At 42.0% G+C, this 16,658-nt stretch overlaps 1 protein-coding gene across 7 annotated transcripts in view; it reads left to right on the top strand.

Annotated features, from left to right (window-relative positions):
• The window catches only part of atp6v0a1 (ATPase, H+ transporting, lysosomal V0 subunit a1), a 51,629-nt gene that overhangs the window by 24,505 nt on the left and 10,466 nt on the right, over nucleotides 1-16,658 (top strand). For 4 of the 7 annotated variants that reach the window (XM_012971484.3, XM_031893934.1, XM_031893930.1 and 1 more), the window contains exons 6-17: nucleotides 1,828-1,934; nucleotides 2,557-2,683; nucleotides 6,383-6,465; nucleotides 7,202-7,295; nucleotides 7,842-8,054; nucleotides 8,194-8,344; nucleotides 9,698-9,837; nucleotides 10,537-10,691; nucleotides 11,710-11,800; nucleotides 12,816-12,934; nucleotides 13,424-13,640; nucleotides 14,205-14,312. In XM_012971484.3, the coding sequence (XP_012826938.1) occupies nucleotides 1,828-1,934; nucleotides 2,557-2,683; nucleotides 6,383-6,465; nucleotides 7,202-7,295; nucleotides 7,842-8,054; nucleotides 8,194-8,344; nucleotides 9,698-9,837; nucleotides 10,537-10,691; nucleotides 11,710-11,800; nucleotides 12,816-12,934; nucleotides 13,424-13,640; nucleotides 14,205-14,312 (1,605 nt within the window). 7 annotated transcript variants of the gene reach the window in all.

The following is a 16,658-nucleotide window of genomic DNA, read 5'->3' as shown; positions in this document are numbered from 1 at the left end:
ACATGTTATCCAGAATGCTCAGGGCCTGGGGGTTTCCAGATAAAGGTTCTTTCTGTAATTTAGATCTCTATATCTTAAGTCTACTGAAATCATTTAAACAGTAAATAAACCCAATAGGATTGTCCTGCCCCCAATAAGGGGTAATTATATCTTAGTTGGGATCAAGTACAGGTACTGTTTTATTATTACAGAGAAAAGGGAATCATTTAACCATGAAATAAACCCAATAGGGCTGTTCTGCCCCCAATAAGGGGTAATTATATCTTAGTTGGGATCAAGTACAGGTACTGTTTTATTATTACAGAGAAAAGGGAATCATTTAACCATGAAATAAACCCAATAGGGCTGTTCTGCCCCCAATAAGGGGTAATTATATCTTAGTTGGGATCAAGTACAGGTACTGTTTTATTATTACAGAGAAAAGGGAATCATTTAACCATGAAATAAACCCAATAGGGCTGTTCTGCCCCAATAAGGGGTAATTATATCTTAGTTGGGATCAAGTACAGGTACTGTTTTATTATTACAGAGAAAAGGGAATCATTTAACCATGAAATAAACCCAATAGGGCTGTTCTGCCCCCAATAAGGAGTAATTATATCTTAGTTGGGATCAAGTACAGGTACTGTTTTATTATTACAGAGAAAAGGGAATTATTTAACCATTAAATAAACCCAATAGGGCTGTTCTGCCCCCAATAAGGGGTAATTATATCTTAGTTGGGATCAAGTACAGGTACTGTTTTATTATTACAGAGAAAAGGGAATCATTTAACCATGAAATAAACCCAATAGGACTGTTCTGCCCCCAATAAGGAGTAATTATATCTTAGTTGGGATCAAGTACAGGTACTGTTTTATTATTACAGAGAAAAGGGAATCATTTAAACATGAAATAAACCCAAAAGAGGGGTCAGTGGGAGATGCCCTTCCCGTAATTTGGAGCATTCAGGATAACGGATGCTATACCTGTACCAGCAATAATGGGAAAAATGTTCAGCATGCTATACATTGTCCTTCAATAATGGAAATGTACTAACTGGTCTACTTGTAAGTTATTTGTTTGGATTGCTAATTGAATCTTTGCAGCACACCGTACTCTCCCTGTACTTGCACTGTTTCACACGAACAAGTAAAATAAAAGGGGTTGGCCACTTTTGAGTTTTTAGTATGATGTAGAGAGTGATATTCTGACATAATTTGCAGTTGGTCTTCATTTTGTATTATTTTTAGTTTTTTTAATTATTTCACTTTTTGTTCAGCAGCTCCCCAGTTTCAGAATTTCAGCAGCTGTCTGGTTTCTAGGGTCCAAATTATCTTAGTAACCAGAGAGAGGTTTAAATGAGAGGCTGGTATATGAGTAGGAGAGGACCTGAATAGAAAGATAAGTAACAATAACAATAATATTGTAGCATCACAGAGCAATACCTGGTGGGGTCAGTGACCCCCATTTGAAAGCTGTAATGAGTAGGAAGAAGAAGGCAAGTAATTTAAAAAAAAAGACCAATTGAAAAGTTGCTTAGAATTGGCCATTGTATAACACACTAAAACTTTAAGGTGAACCTCCCCTTTAATAACCAGTGCAGTGGAACAGGCAAAGGCAGATTTATATAACAATACAAATGGATATGTAGGCTGCCGGCGTACCTCTTATGTACATTTTCACTATTCCCCCCCCCCCCCCGTGGCTGCTAGACTGTGGGCCCAATGTATAGACGGCTTGCTTTAATACACACACACTTATACCTGCTGATCCCTCGCCTGCCCCACGTGGCCCCTGCATGCCACAAACTGCCTTGATTAGTTATTAATTGGTTTGTGAATTCAGGCTCAATTGCATCATCATCAGCAGATGGCGGATCCGGATCTATTGGAAGAATCTTCTTCACTGCTGGAGCCAAGCGAGATGGGAAGAGGAGCGCCGTTACGACTTGGGTACGTCGAGCCAATTAACTATTAGAACTATCTCCTTATACAAAGCTGTTGGGCATTTCATTTATTTGTGTTGTAGTACAGGTATGGCACCCTTTATCCAGAATGCTCGGGGCCTGGGGTTTTTCCATAATTCGGATCTCCACACCTTAAGTCTACTGAAAAATCATTTAAACACTAATTAAACCCAATAGGATTGTTCTGCCCCCAATAAGGGGTAATTATATCTTAGTTGGGATCAAGTACAGGTACTGTTTTATTATTACAGAGAAAAGGGAATCATTTAACCATGAAATAAACCCAATAGGGCTGTTCTGCCCCCAATAAGGGGTAATTATATCTTAGTTGGGATCAAGTACAGGTACTGTTTTATTATTACAGAGAAAAGGGAATCATTTAACCATGAAATAAACCCAATAGGGCTGTTCTGCCCCAATAAGGGGTAATTATATCTTAGTTGGGATCAAGTACAGGTACTGTTTTATTATCGGAGGGAGGTTGCCTTCCTATAATTTGGAACTTTCATGATAAAGGGTTTTTTCCGGAATCACTTTTATGTAGCACACAGATTATCTAATATCCCACAAGGTTGGATTTTAATTGTTTTCAATTTTTTTTAACTTAGCTTTGTGGCTGGGGTGATTAATCGTGAGAGGATTCCAACCTTCGAGAGGATGCTGTGGCGTGTATGTCGTGGAAATGTCTTCTTGCGGCAGGCAGAGATTGAAAACCCATTAGAGGATCCGGTTACGGTAAAGTCCATTTTTTTTTTGTCTCCAGAATATCACCTAAATTGTAAACTAAAGGCTATTGGAATTATGTAATAAAAGGCTTTAAGTTTGCCCAGGAGCAGTAACACAGTAAGGTTATCCCTAGATATCAGATATTAATTCAATCATTTTATGCTTCTCCCAACAAACATTCGGATATCGGTTTTACGTTTAAACGCAACGCATCTAAAACCATACACGCTCTCCAATCTAAAACCATACACGCTCTCCAATCTAAAACCATACACGCTCTCCAATCTAAAACCATACACGCTCTCCAATCTAAAACCATACACGCTCTCCAATCTAAAACCATACACGCTCTCCAATCTAAAACCATACACGCTCTCCAATCTAAAACCATACACGCTCTCCAATCTAAAACCATACACGCTCTCCAATCTAAAACCATACACGCTCTCCAATCTAAAACCATACACGCTCTCCAATCTAAAACCATACACGCTCTCCAATCGAGCGGATCTTCTCCTGATATCCCCACCTATGGGTGGGCGATATTGGGCTAATTCAGTCGTTTGTCCCCAGGGCCAAACAATTGAATTAGAGCGATGTGTATACGCGTCCTCGGTTCGAGGACCGCATTGGCTCGTTGATGCAGTCCCCGAACCGAGGACGCCTATACCTGATCCGACTACATTTTTAAACCTGCCCGATCGAGATCTTTGTGATTTCAGGCCAGATGTTGGTCGGGCAGGCCTGTCGTTAGTGCCCATACACGGGCCGATTAGCTGCCGAATCAGTCTAAGGGACCCATATCAACAGCTAGAATCGGCCCATGTATGGCCACCTTAACATTCAGCCTTAAATTGTAGTATAAAGCCCTAAGAATAACCAATGGGAGGATGTTCTGAACATGAAATAGTTACAGGCACCAATCGTACGAAAGTGACTCCCAATTTAGGGCCCCCAAGGGTATCGATAGATACACAGATACATGCGCAGATTTTATCCTTATCTGATTGAAATTTTCGTGGCGATCATTTGAGGCAGGAAGTGGGTCTCAGTGTAATAAGAGACACACACATTAATATTAGTCTCTTTTAAAGGTGAGCTAAACCCAAAAAGAATGTTTTGAAAGAATTCTCTGTGTACTTATTCGAATGTACATATGCAAGATGGTGGATTTTACAGAACATTTCTTTCAGATATAAGACACTGGTATGTCTTTGGAAAGAGGTAAGGAAGGTATTGTCTTCAATTAAGGAAGAATGTACTGTGTATAGATACCCTTCTCCTTTGCCGTTCCCCATTGTGCAGCCACGGAAGTGCCTGTACAGAGAGATTAGTCCCCATTGATTACCAGACTGGCTTCCTTACACACATCACAATATCCATCTAACAAACACAGGAAATCTCCCTGCTATCTGTGCGTAGTTAGCCATTACAGAGGCCCCGTTCTTTCCTTTTCGTGTCCTACCCTGATCTCTCTTGCCCCAGTCTCACTGATATTTGCTTATACACCTCTGCCCCCTTTAGGGCTCTGGTACACGGGGAGATTAGTCGCCCGCGGCAAAACTCCCTGCTCGCGGGCGACTAATCTCCCCGAGTTGCCTTCCCCCTGCCATCCCACCGGCGAACATGTAAGTCGCCGGCGGGATGGCAGACGCGGTGGCGCGATTTCGCGCAAATCGCAGAAAAAGACTCGCGAGGCTTTTTTGGCGATTTCCCGAAATCGCCCCGCCGCGTCTGCCATCCCGCCGGCGACTTACATGTTCGCCGGTGGGATGGCAGGGGGAAGGCAACTCGGGGAGATTAGTCGCCCACGAGCAGGGAGTTTTGCCGCGGGCGACTAATCTCCCCGTGTACCAGAGCCCTTAGCTTTTATTTCTTACAGCTTTAAAGGGGAAATACACCTTTGCATAACTTATGTAACAAATAATTCTTTTGGTAGTTGCCTTACCATTCTTCTTAAATTTAAGTTCTAAAAACAAATGTTTCGTAAAATTGGGCAGGTGTCAATCAGGCAGGTTTGAGTTTTCCCATCGGATCGGGGACCTCCATACAGCCTTGTGTGCTATTACCCGTGCACTGTGGCCCCAGGAGCAGGGATATTAATACTCTCCCCCACTATGCAAGTTGCTCTTTTTAGGTAATTATTACCTGAAATGTGCCCTGGTTCACTTTCAGCCCCACACAACACAGAAACCCCTAATATCCCTATCCCTGTAATCTGTTCCTTCAAACAGTAGGAATAAATACCATTTTTATATGCTGAAATCCAGCTGCAAAACTGTTCTTCTCTTTCTGCATTTGAAATCCTGGCAGGGGAGGAGGGACTGAAACACTGATGTTACACATTGTAATAATAAGTTGGCCACTGCAGGATTTATCCATCCGTGTCATACGGGACCCATTTTAGCTAGAAAATAATGCAGATTTGTGTGCCCTTTCTGCTGTGTGATTCCCCCCCCCCCCCCCCAACAGTGCGTATAAAGAAATTTGCCTGAATAGGTCCAAACGTGGCAGAGAAAAACAAATACTCTGTGCATGAATCATTGTTATGAGGCTGCTTATCTACAGAGAACATTTTGCGGGCAGTGCCCCTGGCCAGTGTTTGATCAAAGCTATGCTGTAACTCAACCAAACAGCCTGTGCCGGAAGATAAGCATTTATTATGGCAGTCTCCCAAGGAACATTGCCTGACCTATGTATTAACCCCCCCATATTCACAGATTTGCAGCCTCTGCTGAGAACTTGCTGTAAGTCTAATCCACTGCTTCATATGGGGGGGTCATAGCTCTCAGGAGCTGCCCTGTAGGGGCACATTCTCGGATAATGCCCGGAGCATTTCGTTAAAACGAAGGGGCTTATTTATCAGTTTTTGCGTTTGTGATTCTCAATTGATTAAACTCACATATCGAATGCTCACTTATTTATCATATGGATGCACCAAATCCACTATTTTTGGATTCGGCCGAACCACGAATCCTTTGTAAGCGGTAAACCAAAACCGAATCGGAAGGAAGGGTTAAAAAGCACTGTGAAAAATTTTCAACTTTTGTGTTTATGTGACAAAAAGTCACATGATTTTACGGAGTCGGTTCGGCAAGGAGCGTGGATTCAGCTGAATTCGAATCCCGCTGAAAAAGGCAGAATCCTGGATTGGTGCATCCATAATTCTTTAATGTGGTAAAAAACAATTTCAATATTCAAATAAAACTCCAAATTGAAAATATGGCTTGGCTTTGCCTAGGACAACTCCAGGGTCGGACTGGGCCGCCGGGACACCGAGAAAATACCCCCAGTGGCCCAGACCTGATCCCAATTCCTGGAAGGAGGAGGCACCTTGGGGGGTGCGGGGCCCCTGGAGCAGCCCCGGTGGGCCCTGCACCCCCAATTCCGACCCTGGACAACTCCTATTGACTTTTATAGAAACTCGAAACTATTAACCTATAGAAGTTTCACATTCAATTTTTCTGTTTTTTTGCACTCGAACGGAGAAAACAAATCAGACTCAATATGACGGCAGTTGGACCAGTGTCTGGATCAGCTTCTACTAAGTTCATTGTCTTGATAAAAGCCACCCAGCCCTTTCTTGAAGGTGTCTAATGTATTTGCCAGTACAACCCTGTCTGGCAGAGAATTCCACTAATTAACAGTGTATTTGTCCTGTCATTACTTTACTCAATCCATTCACTCAAATATACTTGTGTCTTGCAGGGTGACAGTGTTCACAAGTCCGTTTTCATTATATTCTTCCAAGGAGACCAGCTCAAGAACAGGGTAAAGAAGATCTGCGAGGGGTAAGAAATGTTTTATTACAGCCCCATTTAGTACATACCTTTTCCTAACCCCTTTTCCCCTTTAGGCTGGCAAATATGTTTAACCCCCTCCCCTCATCATGTTCCAGTGTGAAGAGATGAATTCTGGGAAGGGGAAGTTCCCCTGTTTTTCCAAAGAGTCTGTGCACCACCCACTTAGGATTAGAATTTCCACTTTTTTTTAATTATTAATACCAGCCTTTAGGGTGGGGGGGAGCAGTGACATCACTTGTGGGTGGGGAAATGGGCAGTGGGGGATAATGGATGGAAGGGGCCTTCTAAATAAAAAGGGGCTGATCGGCCGCAGAAAGAGTCAGGGAAGGGAGGCATTATAGGTAGGGTTGCCACCCTTACAAATTTACCTATTTCCATTAAGTTTGTAATACCAGCACCAGAGCCCCATCCCAAGCTGGCGATTTGCCGGCCGGTTAAATGCCAGCGGGGGGCAACTCTACACCCACTATGCAGAGGGACTTCTAGTCCCAGAATCCATCACTTCTTACGTGGAACAAGATGATGGAGGTGTTGAAAGACTGCCAGCCTAAGGAGGATGGAAATAATCCCTGGTCTAATAACTTATTTTTTATATTAAACGGATAAGCCTAATGGCAAGTCTACAAATGCTCTTAGTTGCAGTGTTAGCACCTGTGGATTCACAGTTTAGTTCCTTTCATATACTTTCTCATTTGCTTGACTGTTGTTTAAATGAATGCAACAGGTTCCGTGCATCACTGTATCCCTGCCCAGAGACACCACAGGAGCGTAAGGAAATGGCAACTGGAGTTAACACAAGGATTGAGGATTTACAGATGGTAAGCCTTCCTTCTGAACTTCACCAGTTGGCTGCTATTAAAGGAGAACTAAAGCTTAACTAAGGAAATAGGCTGGAAATGTTGTTCATTATGTTTTGGGCTTCTGTACCGGCCCAAGCAAGGCAACCACGTCCCTTTAGTAATGAAAATCTATGCCTCCATAGGTGCCCCAGTAGCCCCCTTCTTTTTTTCTGCTGATTCCCAGCACATGCTCTGTGCTGCTTAGGGACTGACTCACAGCATACTGTATATAGAATATAAATCTAACCATATAAGGCTGATAAATAATTAATCCAGGTTCACATTATATAGCTGCTCTGAAACCAGTTCAATATGCATCAGAATGCAATAATCAGCCCTATAGCATCTGTTTATATGACAACTGTAAAGACCATAATCATTACTTCTATAAAGATACTAAAACATCAAGCTAGTGCAGTCAGTTTAGTATATAAAATGGCATTTCTAGCTATATTTATGGCTCATTTAACCTCAGCTGGGTAGCTGCAGAATTTTGTATATTCTTCTTCATGCTTTTCCCCATAGGTTCTCAATCAAACAGAAGATCATCGACAACGTGTCCTGCAGGCTGCTGCCAAGTCGCTGCGTGTGTGGTTTATTAAAGTGAGGAAGATGAAGGCAATCTACCATACCCTTAACCTCTGCAACATTGATGTGACCCAGAAGTGTCTTATTGCTGAAGTCTGGTGTCCTGTGGCAGATCTTGATTCCATTCAGTTTGCCCTTAGAAGGGGAACGGTGAGTAATGCATGTATAGTGCTAAACATTTCCTACTTTATTTCCTATCCTATTGTGTTAACCTTGCTTCCCATACACATGAATTTGTTCCACTGTTTGTATAGATTTGATCACTGATGTCGATTGATATCCCTTTCAGGAACATAGTGGCTCCACTGTCCCCTCCATCTTAAACAGGATGCAGACCAATCAGACCCCCCCAACGTACAATAAGACCAACAAATTCACATACGGCTTTCAGAACCTGGTTGACGCCTACGGCATTGGCAGCTATCGTGAAATAAACCCAGGTACATAACTGCCCCTTGGCATTTTAACTGGAAATATAGTATACCCAGAATTGTTTATGATCGAGGCCCTTGGTTGTAATTAGAAAATTTAAAGGGGCGGTTCACCTTGCCTACGTTAGCTTTTAGTGTGTTATAGAATGCCATATTCCTACAACTTTGGGTTTTCATTATGTGGGGGTGCATAGTGGCTCATTGGTAGCACTTGCTGCCTTGCAGCAACGAAAGTTTGATTCCATTCAGGCCACTATCTGCAAATATGATCTGCCTGTGCTTGCATGAGTTACCTCCAGGTACACTGGTTTTCTTTCCGCACTACAGAAAACATTCAGGGAGGTTAACTGACTCCTGATAAAATTGGCCCTAGTGTGTGTGAATGTGATAGAAACCTTAGATTGTAAGCTCCACTGGGGCAGGGACTGATGGGAATGTGATAGAAACCTTAGATTGTAAGCTCCACTGGGGCAGGGACTGATGGGAATGGGATAGAAACCTTAGATTGTAAGCTCCACTGGGGCAGGGACTGATGGGAATGGGATAGAAACCTTAGATTGTAAGCTCACTGGGGCAGGAACTGATGGGAATGTGATAGAAACCTTAGATTGTAAGCTCCACTGGGGCAGGGACTGATGGGAATGGGATAGGGACCTTAGATTGTAAGCTCCACTGGGGCAGGGACTGATGGGAATGGGATAGGGACCTTAGATTGTAAGCTCCACTGGGGCAGGGACTGATGGGAATGGGATAGGGACCTTAGATCGTAAGCTCCACTGGGGCAGGGACTGATGGGAATGGGATAGGGACCTTAGATTGTAAGCTCAACTGGGGCAGGGACTGATGGGAATGTGATAGGGGCCTTAGATTGTAAGCTCACTGGGGCAGGGACTGATGGGAATGTGATAGGGGCCTTAGATTGTAAGCTCACTGGGGCAGGGACTGATGGGAATGGGATAGGGACCTTAGATTGTAAGCTCACTGGGGCAGGGACTGATGGGAATGGGATAGGGACCTTAGATTGTAAGCTCAACTGGGGCAGGGACTGATGGGAATGTGATAGGGACCTTAGATTGTAAGCTCACTGGGGCAGGGACTGATGGGAATGTGATAGGGACCTTAGATTGTAAGCTCACTGGGGCAGGGACTGATGGGAATGGGATAGGGACCTTAGATTGTAAGCTCACTGGGGCAGGGGCTGATGGGAATGGGATAGGGACCTTAGATTGTAAGCTCCACTGGGGCAGGGACTGATGTGATTGAATTAGAATCTCTGTAAAGCTCTGAGGAAATGTCTGCTCTATATAAACACCAGGAAATAAATACATAAATGTGTAATGCTTTATCTTTCTGCCTTTGCAGCTCCATATACCATCATCACTTTCCCCTTTCTCTTCGCTGTGATGTTTGGTGACTTTGGACATGGAATTCTAATGACTCTATTTGCCGTTTGGATGGTTGTAAGAGAGAGCCGAATTCTATCCCAAAAGATCGACAACGAGGTATGCAGCTTTGTACATTATAAGGACACTAGCTTGTGTATTCTATTTCTTTTGCTAACAGAGAGATTAAAAATTCTATATGTTGAGCCTAATATGTCTATGTTATAATACTCCTAGGAGGTCATGTATTTACCATGTGTTTTAAAGGATAAGTAAACCTTTAAAACAAGTTGATGTAAAATTTGAGTGTGCTATTCTAAGCACTCTTGCAATTTGCATTCATTATTATTTTTTTTAATTCCAAGACAGTCCAACAGCGCCACCAGCTGGTCACTTTCTGAATATGAGGTTGAGGACGTTGTTGAGGTGGTTGTCGGGTGAAAGAGAGGGATTTACTGATGTTCTTCTGGTTGGGAAAGGCGTAAGAAAGGTTATCTGAGGTTTCTAATGTTTTTTTCTAACCAGTTGAACATCAGATCAGCCCTCTTTCTCCCTTAACAACGTCCTCGAATACGTCATGTTTGGAAAGTGACCAGCAGGTGGGGCTGTTGTAACAGTACTTTAACCCATAATAGCTTGGAATTAAAAAATTAAAAAAAAAAAAACAAAATCATGAATGTAAATTCCATAAGTATTAGAATAGCACTCTCATCAATTTTACATCAACTTATATTAATGGTTTACTTACTAAAGGCTTCTGGGAGGATTTGTTTCCAAGGCTATATGAATGTTTATCATTTCCACTCTTCCCATTCCCAGCTCTTCACCATGATGTTCAGTGGCCGATACATAATTCTTCTCATGGGCCTCTTTTCAATATACACCGGCCTCATCTACAATGACTGCTTCTCCAAAGCTCTCAATCTTTTCGGCTCATCGTGGAGCGTAAGGCCGATGTTCACAGACACTTGGTCGTGAGTATTGATCCATCTCTCTTATAGTTAAACGGCGAATCTCTCCTGTTTTTTCTAAAGGAGCAAACCTGGAATTTTGCCTTGGCTTTCTGTTCCAAGGCAAGCTTCTTGTTTATGCATATATTTTGGTGTCCTGCACCTTTAAGCATTGAAATGATTTGTTCACCTTTAAAATAACTTTTAGTATGATGTAGAGAGTGCTGGAGCAATTTGCAATTGGTCTTCATTTTTTTTAATTTTGCGGTTTTTGAATTCAGCAGCTCTCTGGTTGCTAGGGTCCTATTTAACCTAACAACCAGACAGTGGTTTGAAAGAGACACGGGAATATGAATAGAAGAGGGCATAAATAGTAAATTAGTAATATTACTATTAGTGATCTCTATTACTATTAGTCATTACTAGTAAATTAGTAATTACTATTAGTGATAGTAAATTAGTGAATAGTAAAATAGTAATTAAATAAGTAATAAAAAGTAACAATAAGATCGTAGCAGAGCAACAGTTTTTTGGCTGCCGGGGTCAGTGACCCCCATTTGAAAGCTGGAAAGATGAAGGCAAATAATTCCAAAACTATAAAAAACGTAGACCAATTGTGATCTTGTAATGACTGTAAATAAATATGCAATATCTAAAACCCCCTCAGTCTGGTTATGCTCTTGGAGGACTAGTGCTTATATGTTACTACTGGTTATAATGGCATATAGTAAAATGCACTTTTATACAGGATCACGGTTGGCACCTGTCCTCTTTTTCTGTTACTGAAACAACAGAATTGGAGACCTTTTGCTGTTTTTCTCATGCAACATAGATGCACCAAAGTAGTTTGATTTCTGACCTTGGTAGCAGCTGTTATTGGGCCATTAATTCAAACAACAATTCAGTTTACAGCGCCTTCCTTTACTACACCAGTGCTGTAGGTGGAATAGGGGGATGGGACAGGTACACCTATTGTTACCTATTGAGTTTTGAATATTTGTGCTTTTATGACTCACCTGATGTTATTGTTGTCCCTCTGCAGAGAAGATCTTCTTAAGCATACCTCTGTTCTGCAACTGAATCCAAATGTCACCGGAGTGTTCAATGGACCTTACCCCTTTGGTATCGATCCGGTAAGTGTAAATGGAGTTTAGAAATCCAGTTTGGCTGTGCTTGCATTTTATAAACTGTACATATGTGAATAGGGGATACTGGTAGTTTGCCAAAATAAAAACATCAAATCAAACTTCTATGTGTTAGAGTAAAATGTAAGGTTCCGTATGAGAAACACAAGAAACATAACCCACACACTCCAACCACTTGAACATATTGAAACTCATCTAAACAGTATTTTAATTTCAGAGACAAAGGGGTGGTTCACTCTAACCTTTAATATGTTATAGAATGTCCTATTTGTAGCGACTTTGCAATTGGTCTTCATCATTTATTTTTATATCATTTTCAACCTATTTGCTTCTACATCCTTCTGGCTTTCAAGAAACGATTGCTCTGTGAGGTTACTATTTTATTACAGTTACTTTGCATTACTTATCTTTCCTGGTTGCTAAGGTAAACAAGACCCCAGCAACCAAAAAGCTGCTGAAATTCCAAACTGGAGAGCTGCTGAATGTGAACATAAAACAAAATAACTAAAAAACCACAAATGATAGAATGAAACACCAGTTGGAAATGTCTACACCAAAAATCCCCAACCTGTTGTTACACGTGAGCCACAGGCAAATGTAAAAAGACTTGGGGAGCAACACAAGCACCATAAAAGTTCATGGGGGTGCCAAATAAGGGCTGTGATTGGCTATTAGGGGCCTCTATGCACCCTATCAGCTTACAGGGGCTTTATTTGGTAGGAAATCTTGTTTTTATTCAACCAAAACTTGCCCCCAAGTCAGGAATTCAAAAATAACTGCCGTGAGAGCAACATCCAAGGGGTTGGGGAGCAACATGTTGCCCCGGAGCCAATGGTGGGGGATCCCTGCTCCACACCATACTAAAAGTTAATTTATAGATAAACTACCCCTTGTTATGGGTGCGGGTGCTTTACGCAACTTGCAATCTAAATGGGAAAGGTAGAGAGACATGTGGTGAGGGTGTCCTGTGACTTCAGTTTTCCCCTCTGTTTCTGCATTACAGATTTGGAGCTTAGCAACCAACAAGCTAACGTTCTTGAATTCCTTTAAAATGAAAATGTCCGTGGTCCTTGGAATCATACATATGACTTTTGGAGTAGCTCTCAGCCTCCTCAATCACATGTAAGTATTAAAAGTCAATATGCAACACAGTGTTATACTAATTGAAAGAAACCGGGATCATAATGCATCACTGACCAGGTAAATTAATATTAGTAATGTGTGGCACTAACCATACTGAGCAAGGATACAACAATTACCCGACAAGGGTAATGAGGGATAATAATGTTACTAAGCATAATAATGATACAAGCACAGTTAGTAACGCTGAGCAATTCTGCCCCAGTGCTGTAACTGATAGCTATCAGGATTTCTGCTGCCCAATTTTTTGACTGATTTCTCTGATTTCTGCACTGGGGCACAATTGCTTAGTGTTAGCAAATTAGTCCCAATGGGAAGAGCAGGGGTAGTAAAGATATTGGAATGGGAGTCTAATTGAATAAAGCAGCGAGTAACATGCAAACATAAATGTAATTACACTGATAAACATACCATTCCGTATATGAGAGTACTGATTTTTGCTGAAATCATGTCTATGTTTTCCCATTACAGCTACTTCAAGAAGCCTCTGAACATCTACCTGGGTTTTATACCTGAGATGATATTTATGACCACTCTGTTTGGCTATCTGGTCATACTTATAATCTACAAGTGGTGTGCGTATGATGCTTCAACCTCCATGGTTGCTCCGAGTCTCCTTATTCACTTCATCAACATGTTCCTCTTCAGCTACCAAGACACTAGCCTCCCCATGCTCTACAAGGGCCAGGTAGGGGCAGCATCCACTGAAGCCTTGCTTGTCCTTTATATTTGGTTCTGTACCATTCATAGGTAGAGAATAATGAAGGTTTATGTTAGTTTAGCCTCCCTAAAACTTACCTGGCACATATAAGTATACTGTTCTAGGTTCTACCATGGAAAGGCATATTAGTGCCTGCCAAAATAGAACGGTCTCCCTCCTCCCTTGTTTACTTCTCAGGCTTTAATTTAAATTTGGCATTTTTAGATGGGTCATGTTTTATGAGACCATGAAATTCTGTAGGTATTTCTCAGAGTTCTTGGGAGATTACAGAGCACCTAGGCACTGTAGTTGGGGAAAATAAGGGAGGGTACATGGACTTTAAGCAGGAATTAGATGAATGTAAGTTTATATTGGGCTCTAGGGTCGAAAGACTGAGATGCTATTTTATTTAGGTCTTTGGGTTGCATTATGGTAAAGGAGGTTTATGTGGGGTTGTTGGATGTTTTTATAATAATTACCAAACAAGTGGTTTGAACTCCCCAAGTTCTAGTGCCAATTTGCCTAACATGTTATGTTTTATTTGCCCTACAGATGGGGTTGCAGTGCTTCCTGGTTGTATGTGCAATTATTTGTGTACCTTGGATGCTTGTGGTCAAACCCCTTATTTTACGCCGCCAATACCTGAGGAGAAAACATTTGGTGAGTAGCTGCACGGTTCTATCCCATGTGACGTATAAACACGAGCACAAATATGCAGCCCTATATTAAGAATTTCATTTATTCACAAATGCAAACCTGTTCTGCTTAGCAATAGTTACAGATTTTATTCCATAGTCTATTCTAGCCCCCAACTGTTGGCTGCATCAGTTATTTGCAGTTTAGACATACCTTCTTTCCTGCGCAAGCACCTATGGTGGCCCAGCCATACCAGAACATTAAGACTATAATCATTCTTGGCTGCTCTTGTGATTCACCTACTCTTGTCCCCTTCTTAAAGGTAGGATGGCCCATAGTTGCTATGTAAGGATCAGGGCAACAAATTATTAAATAAATGGCACAATATCTGACATTCTAGTGCACTTCCATGTTTCGCCTTCGTCAAATTGTCAGACTTGGACTTGGACTGCTATTGGACCACAGAATAGCGTGAGTTTGCACAAACTACCAGTGCCCTTATCATATTTTCTTTCCAAAAGTCCATTCTTGATTGCCCTGCTAATGTAGAGAACGGAAAAGGCACCATTTGTGAATGAATGAATTGTGCTGCTCTGCCCATTGATGGCAGCTTTATAGCTGAGGGGCTGCATTTGTGCAAGTATATATATATTATATGCATCATGTAACTCTCATTCATGTTTTGAATAAGGGTTAAAACAGCTTTAGTAGAAGAGAAGGTAGTATCTCTTTTATTGCTTTCCCTATAGAGACAAATGGGGTTATGTAATAAAAGGTGCAATGTTCACTAGAGATCTGATCACCTATAGAAACTGTTCAGCATTTGCTGGTCACCTGTTTACATCCAAATTCACTGGAAGCTTTTAAGCAACTTCCAGTCCCACACTGAATTGTCAGAATCCAAAAAAAAATAAAATGACATCTGCAACAAAAGGAGAGTCCGCGTCGTAGATTCTGCAGTTGTGGCAGCTGGGGGGTAAAGGAAGCAAATACAATTTAGAAGAAAGTTTTTTTAATTGTGTATAACCCGTTAACTAGACTGTTAGGCTGGTAGCCCATGGGGTGATTAGTCCTCCGCTGCTAAATCTCTGCTACCACGGGCGACAAATGAGGTAGCTGAGATTAATCATGGGCGACTAATCTCCCTTTGGGCTATTAGCCTAAAGGTGGCCATACACGTGGCGATCTAACGATGTTTCGTACGACCATCGGTCGAACGAAACATCGTAAGATCCGCCACACACCATTCAGGGCTGAATCGGCAGGTAAGGAGGTAGAAACAATAGGATTTCTACCTCCTTCTGCCGATTCAGATCTGAAGGGAGAATTTTGGTCAGGCGCCTTCTATGGCGCCCGATCAAAATTTTCCAACTGGTCCGATCGGTGAGTCGTCCGATATCAGCAGGTTCCTGCGATATCGGTCGACTCGCCGACATACCATACACGCACCGATTATCGCACGAAACGAGGTTTCGTACGATAATATCGGTGCGTGTATGGAAGGCTACAGCCACAGGGGGCTTATTCTCAGCCCACGGATAAACGCAGGCCGAGCAGTACAAGCAGCCATTGTCTGGGCCTGGGTGCTGGCACACTGAGCTGTTATTAGCTGTTAATTGAATACTCATGCATTTTGGCTGAAATCCGCTCCGTGTGCCTGACCCTAGGCTAAGGCATTGGCTTTGGGTGCAGTCACAGGAGAAGAATGAGCCCTGTGTGGTTGTAGCCTAATGCTTGAAGAAATTACTTATACTTGCATACAGTATATATATTTGTGGAAACTGCCATATTGCTTCCCTTGACTTGGTCATTCTCCATAGAGAAATATAGCAACATTATTGGTCATGGCTTAGGTTTTAGCTTGTGACAGAGCACTAAGCTCCCATCTATATTTGGTATTTAAAAAATAAATGTTTACCAGACAGAATAAGCAATAGAAATAGTATGAAGTGATTCAGTGTTATTTAGCCCTGTCTGCCAGTGTCCTGCATGGCATTGTGCCCATCCTGACAGCGGAGACTCAATAGTGTAGCAGTGCGGATCTGGGGAATCACTGCTGGCACATTAACCGGACATGCAGCTTTGGCCTGATATAAATATACAGGCTGCTTATAGGCAGAGAAATAACCTACAACCAGGAACTCATACAATGTAAGCTGTTTTAATCTCTTCAGGTTCCATGTAAATCAAATATATGTATTAATCATTGTCACTCCACATTCCAGCATGTTCTCCCCAATAGGGCGGGTGGGGGGTTGCCTCCTGCTTGCATTTTATAAGTTAATAAGGTTAACACCGCCATCTTCTTATGGGATAAGAGTATACAGCACCGACCTGTGTGACGTACGGGCAGCCACAGATTCTCTTATC

The sequence above is a fragment of the Xenopus tropicalis genome, chromosome 10, assembly GCF_000004195.4.
Source record: "Xenopus tropicalis strain Nigerian chromosome 10, UCB_Xtro_10.0, whole genome shotgun sequence".
Lineage (NCBI taxonomy): Eukaryota > Metazoa > Chordata > Amphibia > Anura > Pipidae > Xenopus > Xenopus tropicalis.
Note: the sequence above shows the minus strand (reverse complement) of the source record. Positions and strands in the feature narration are given on the sequence as shown.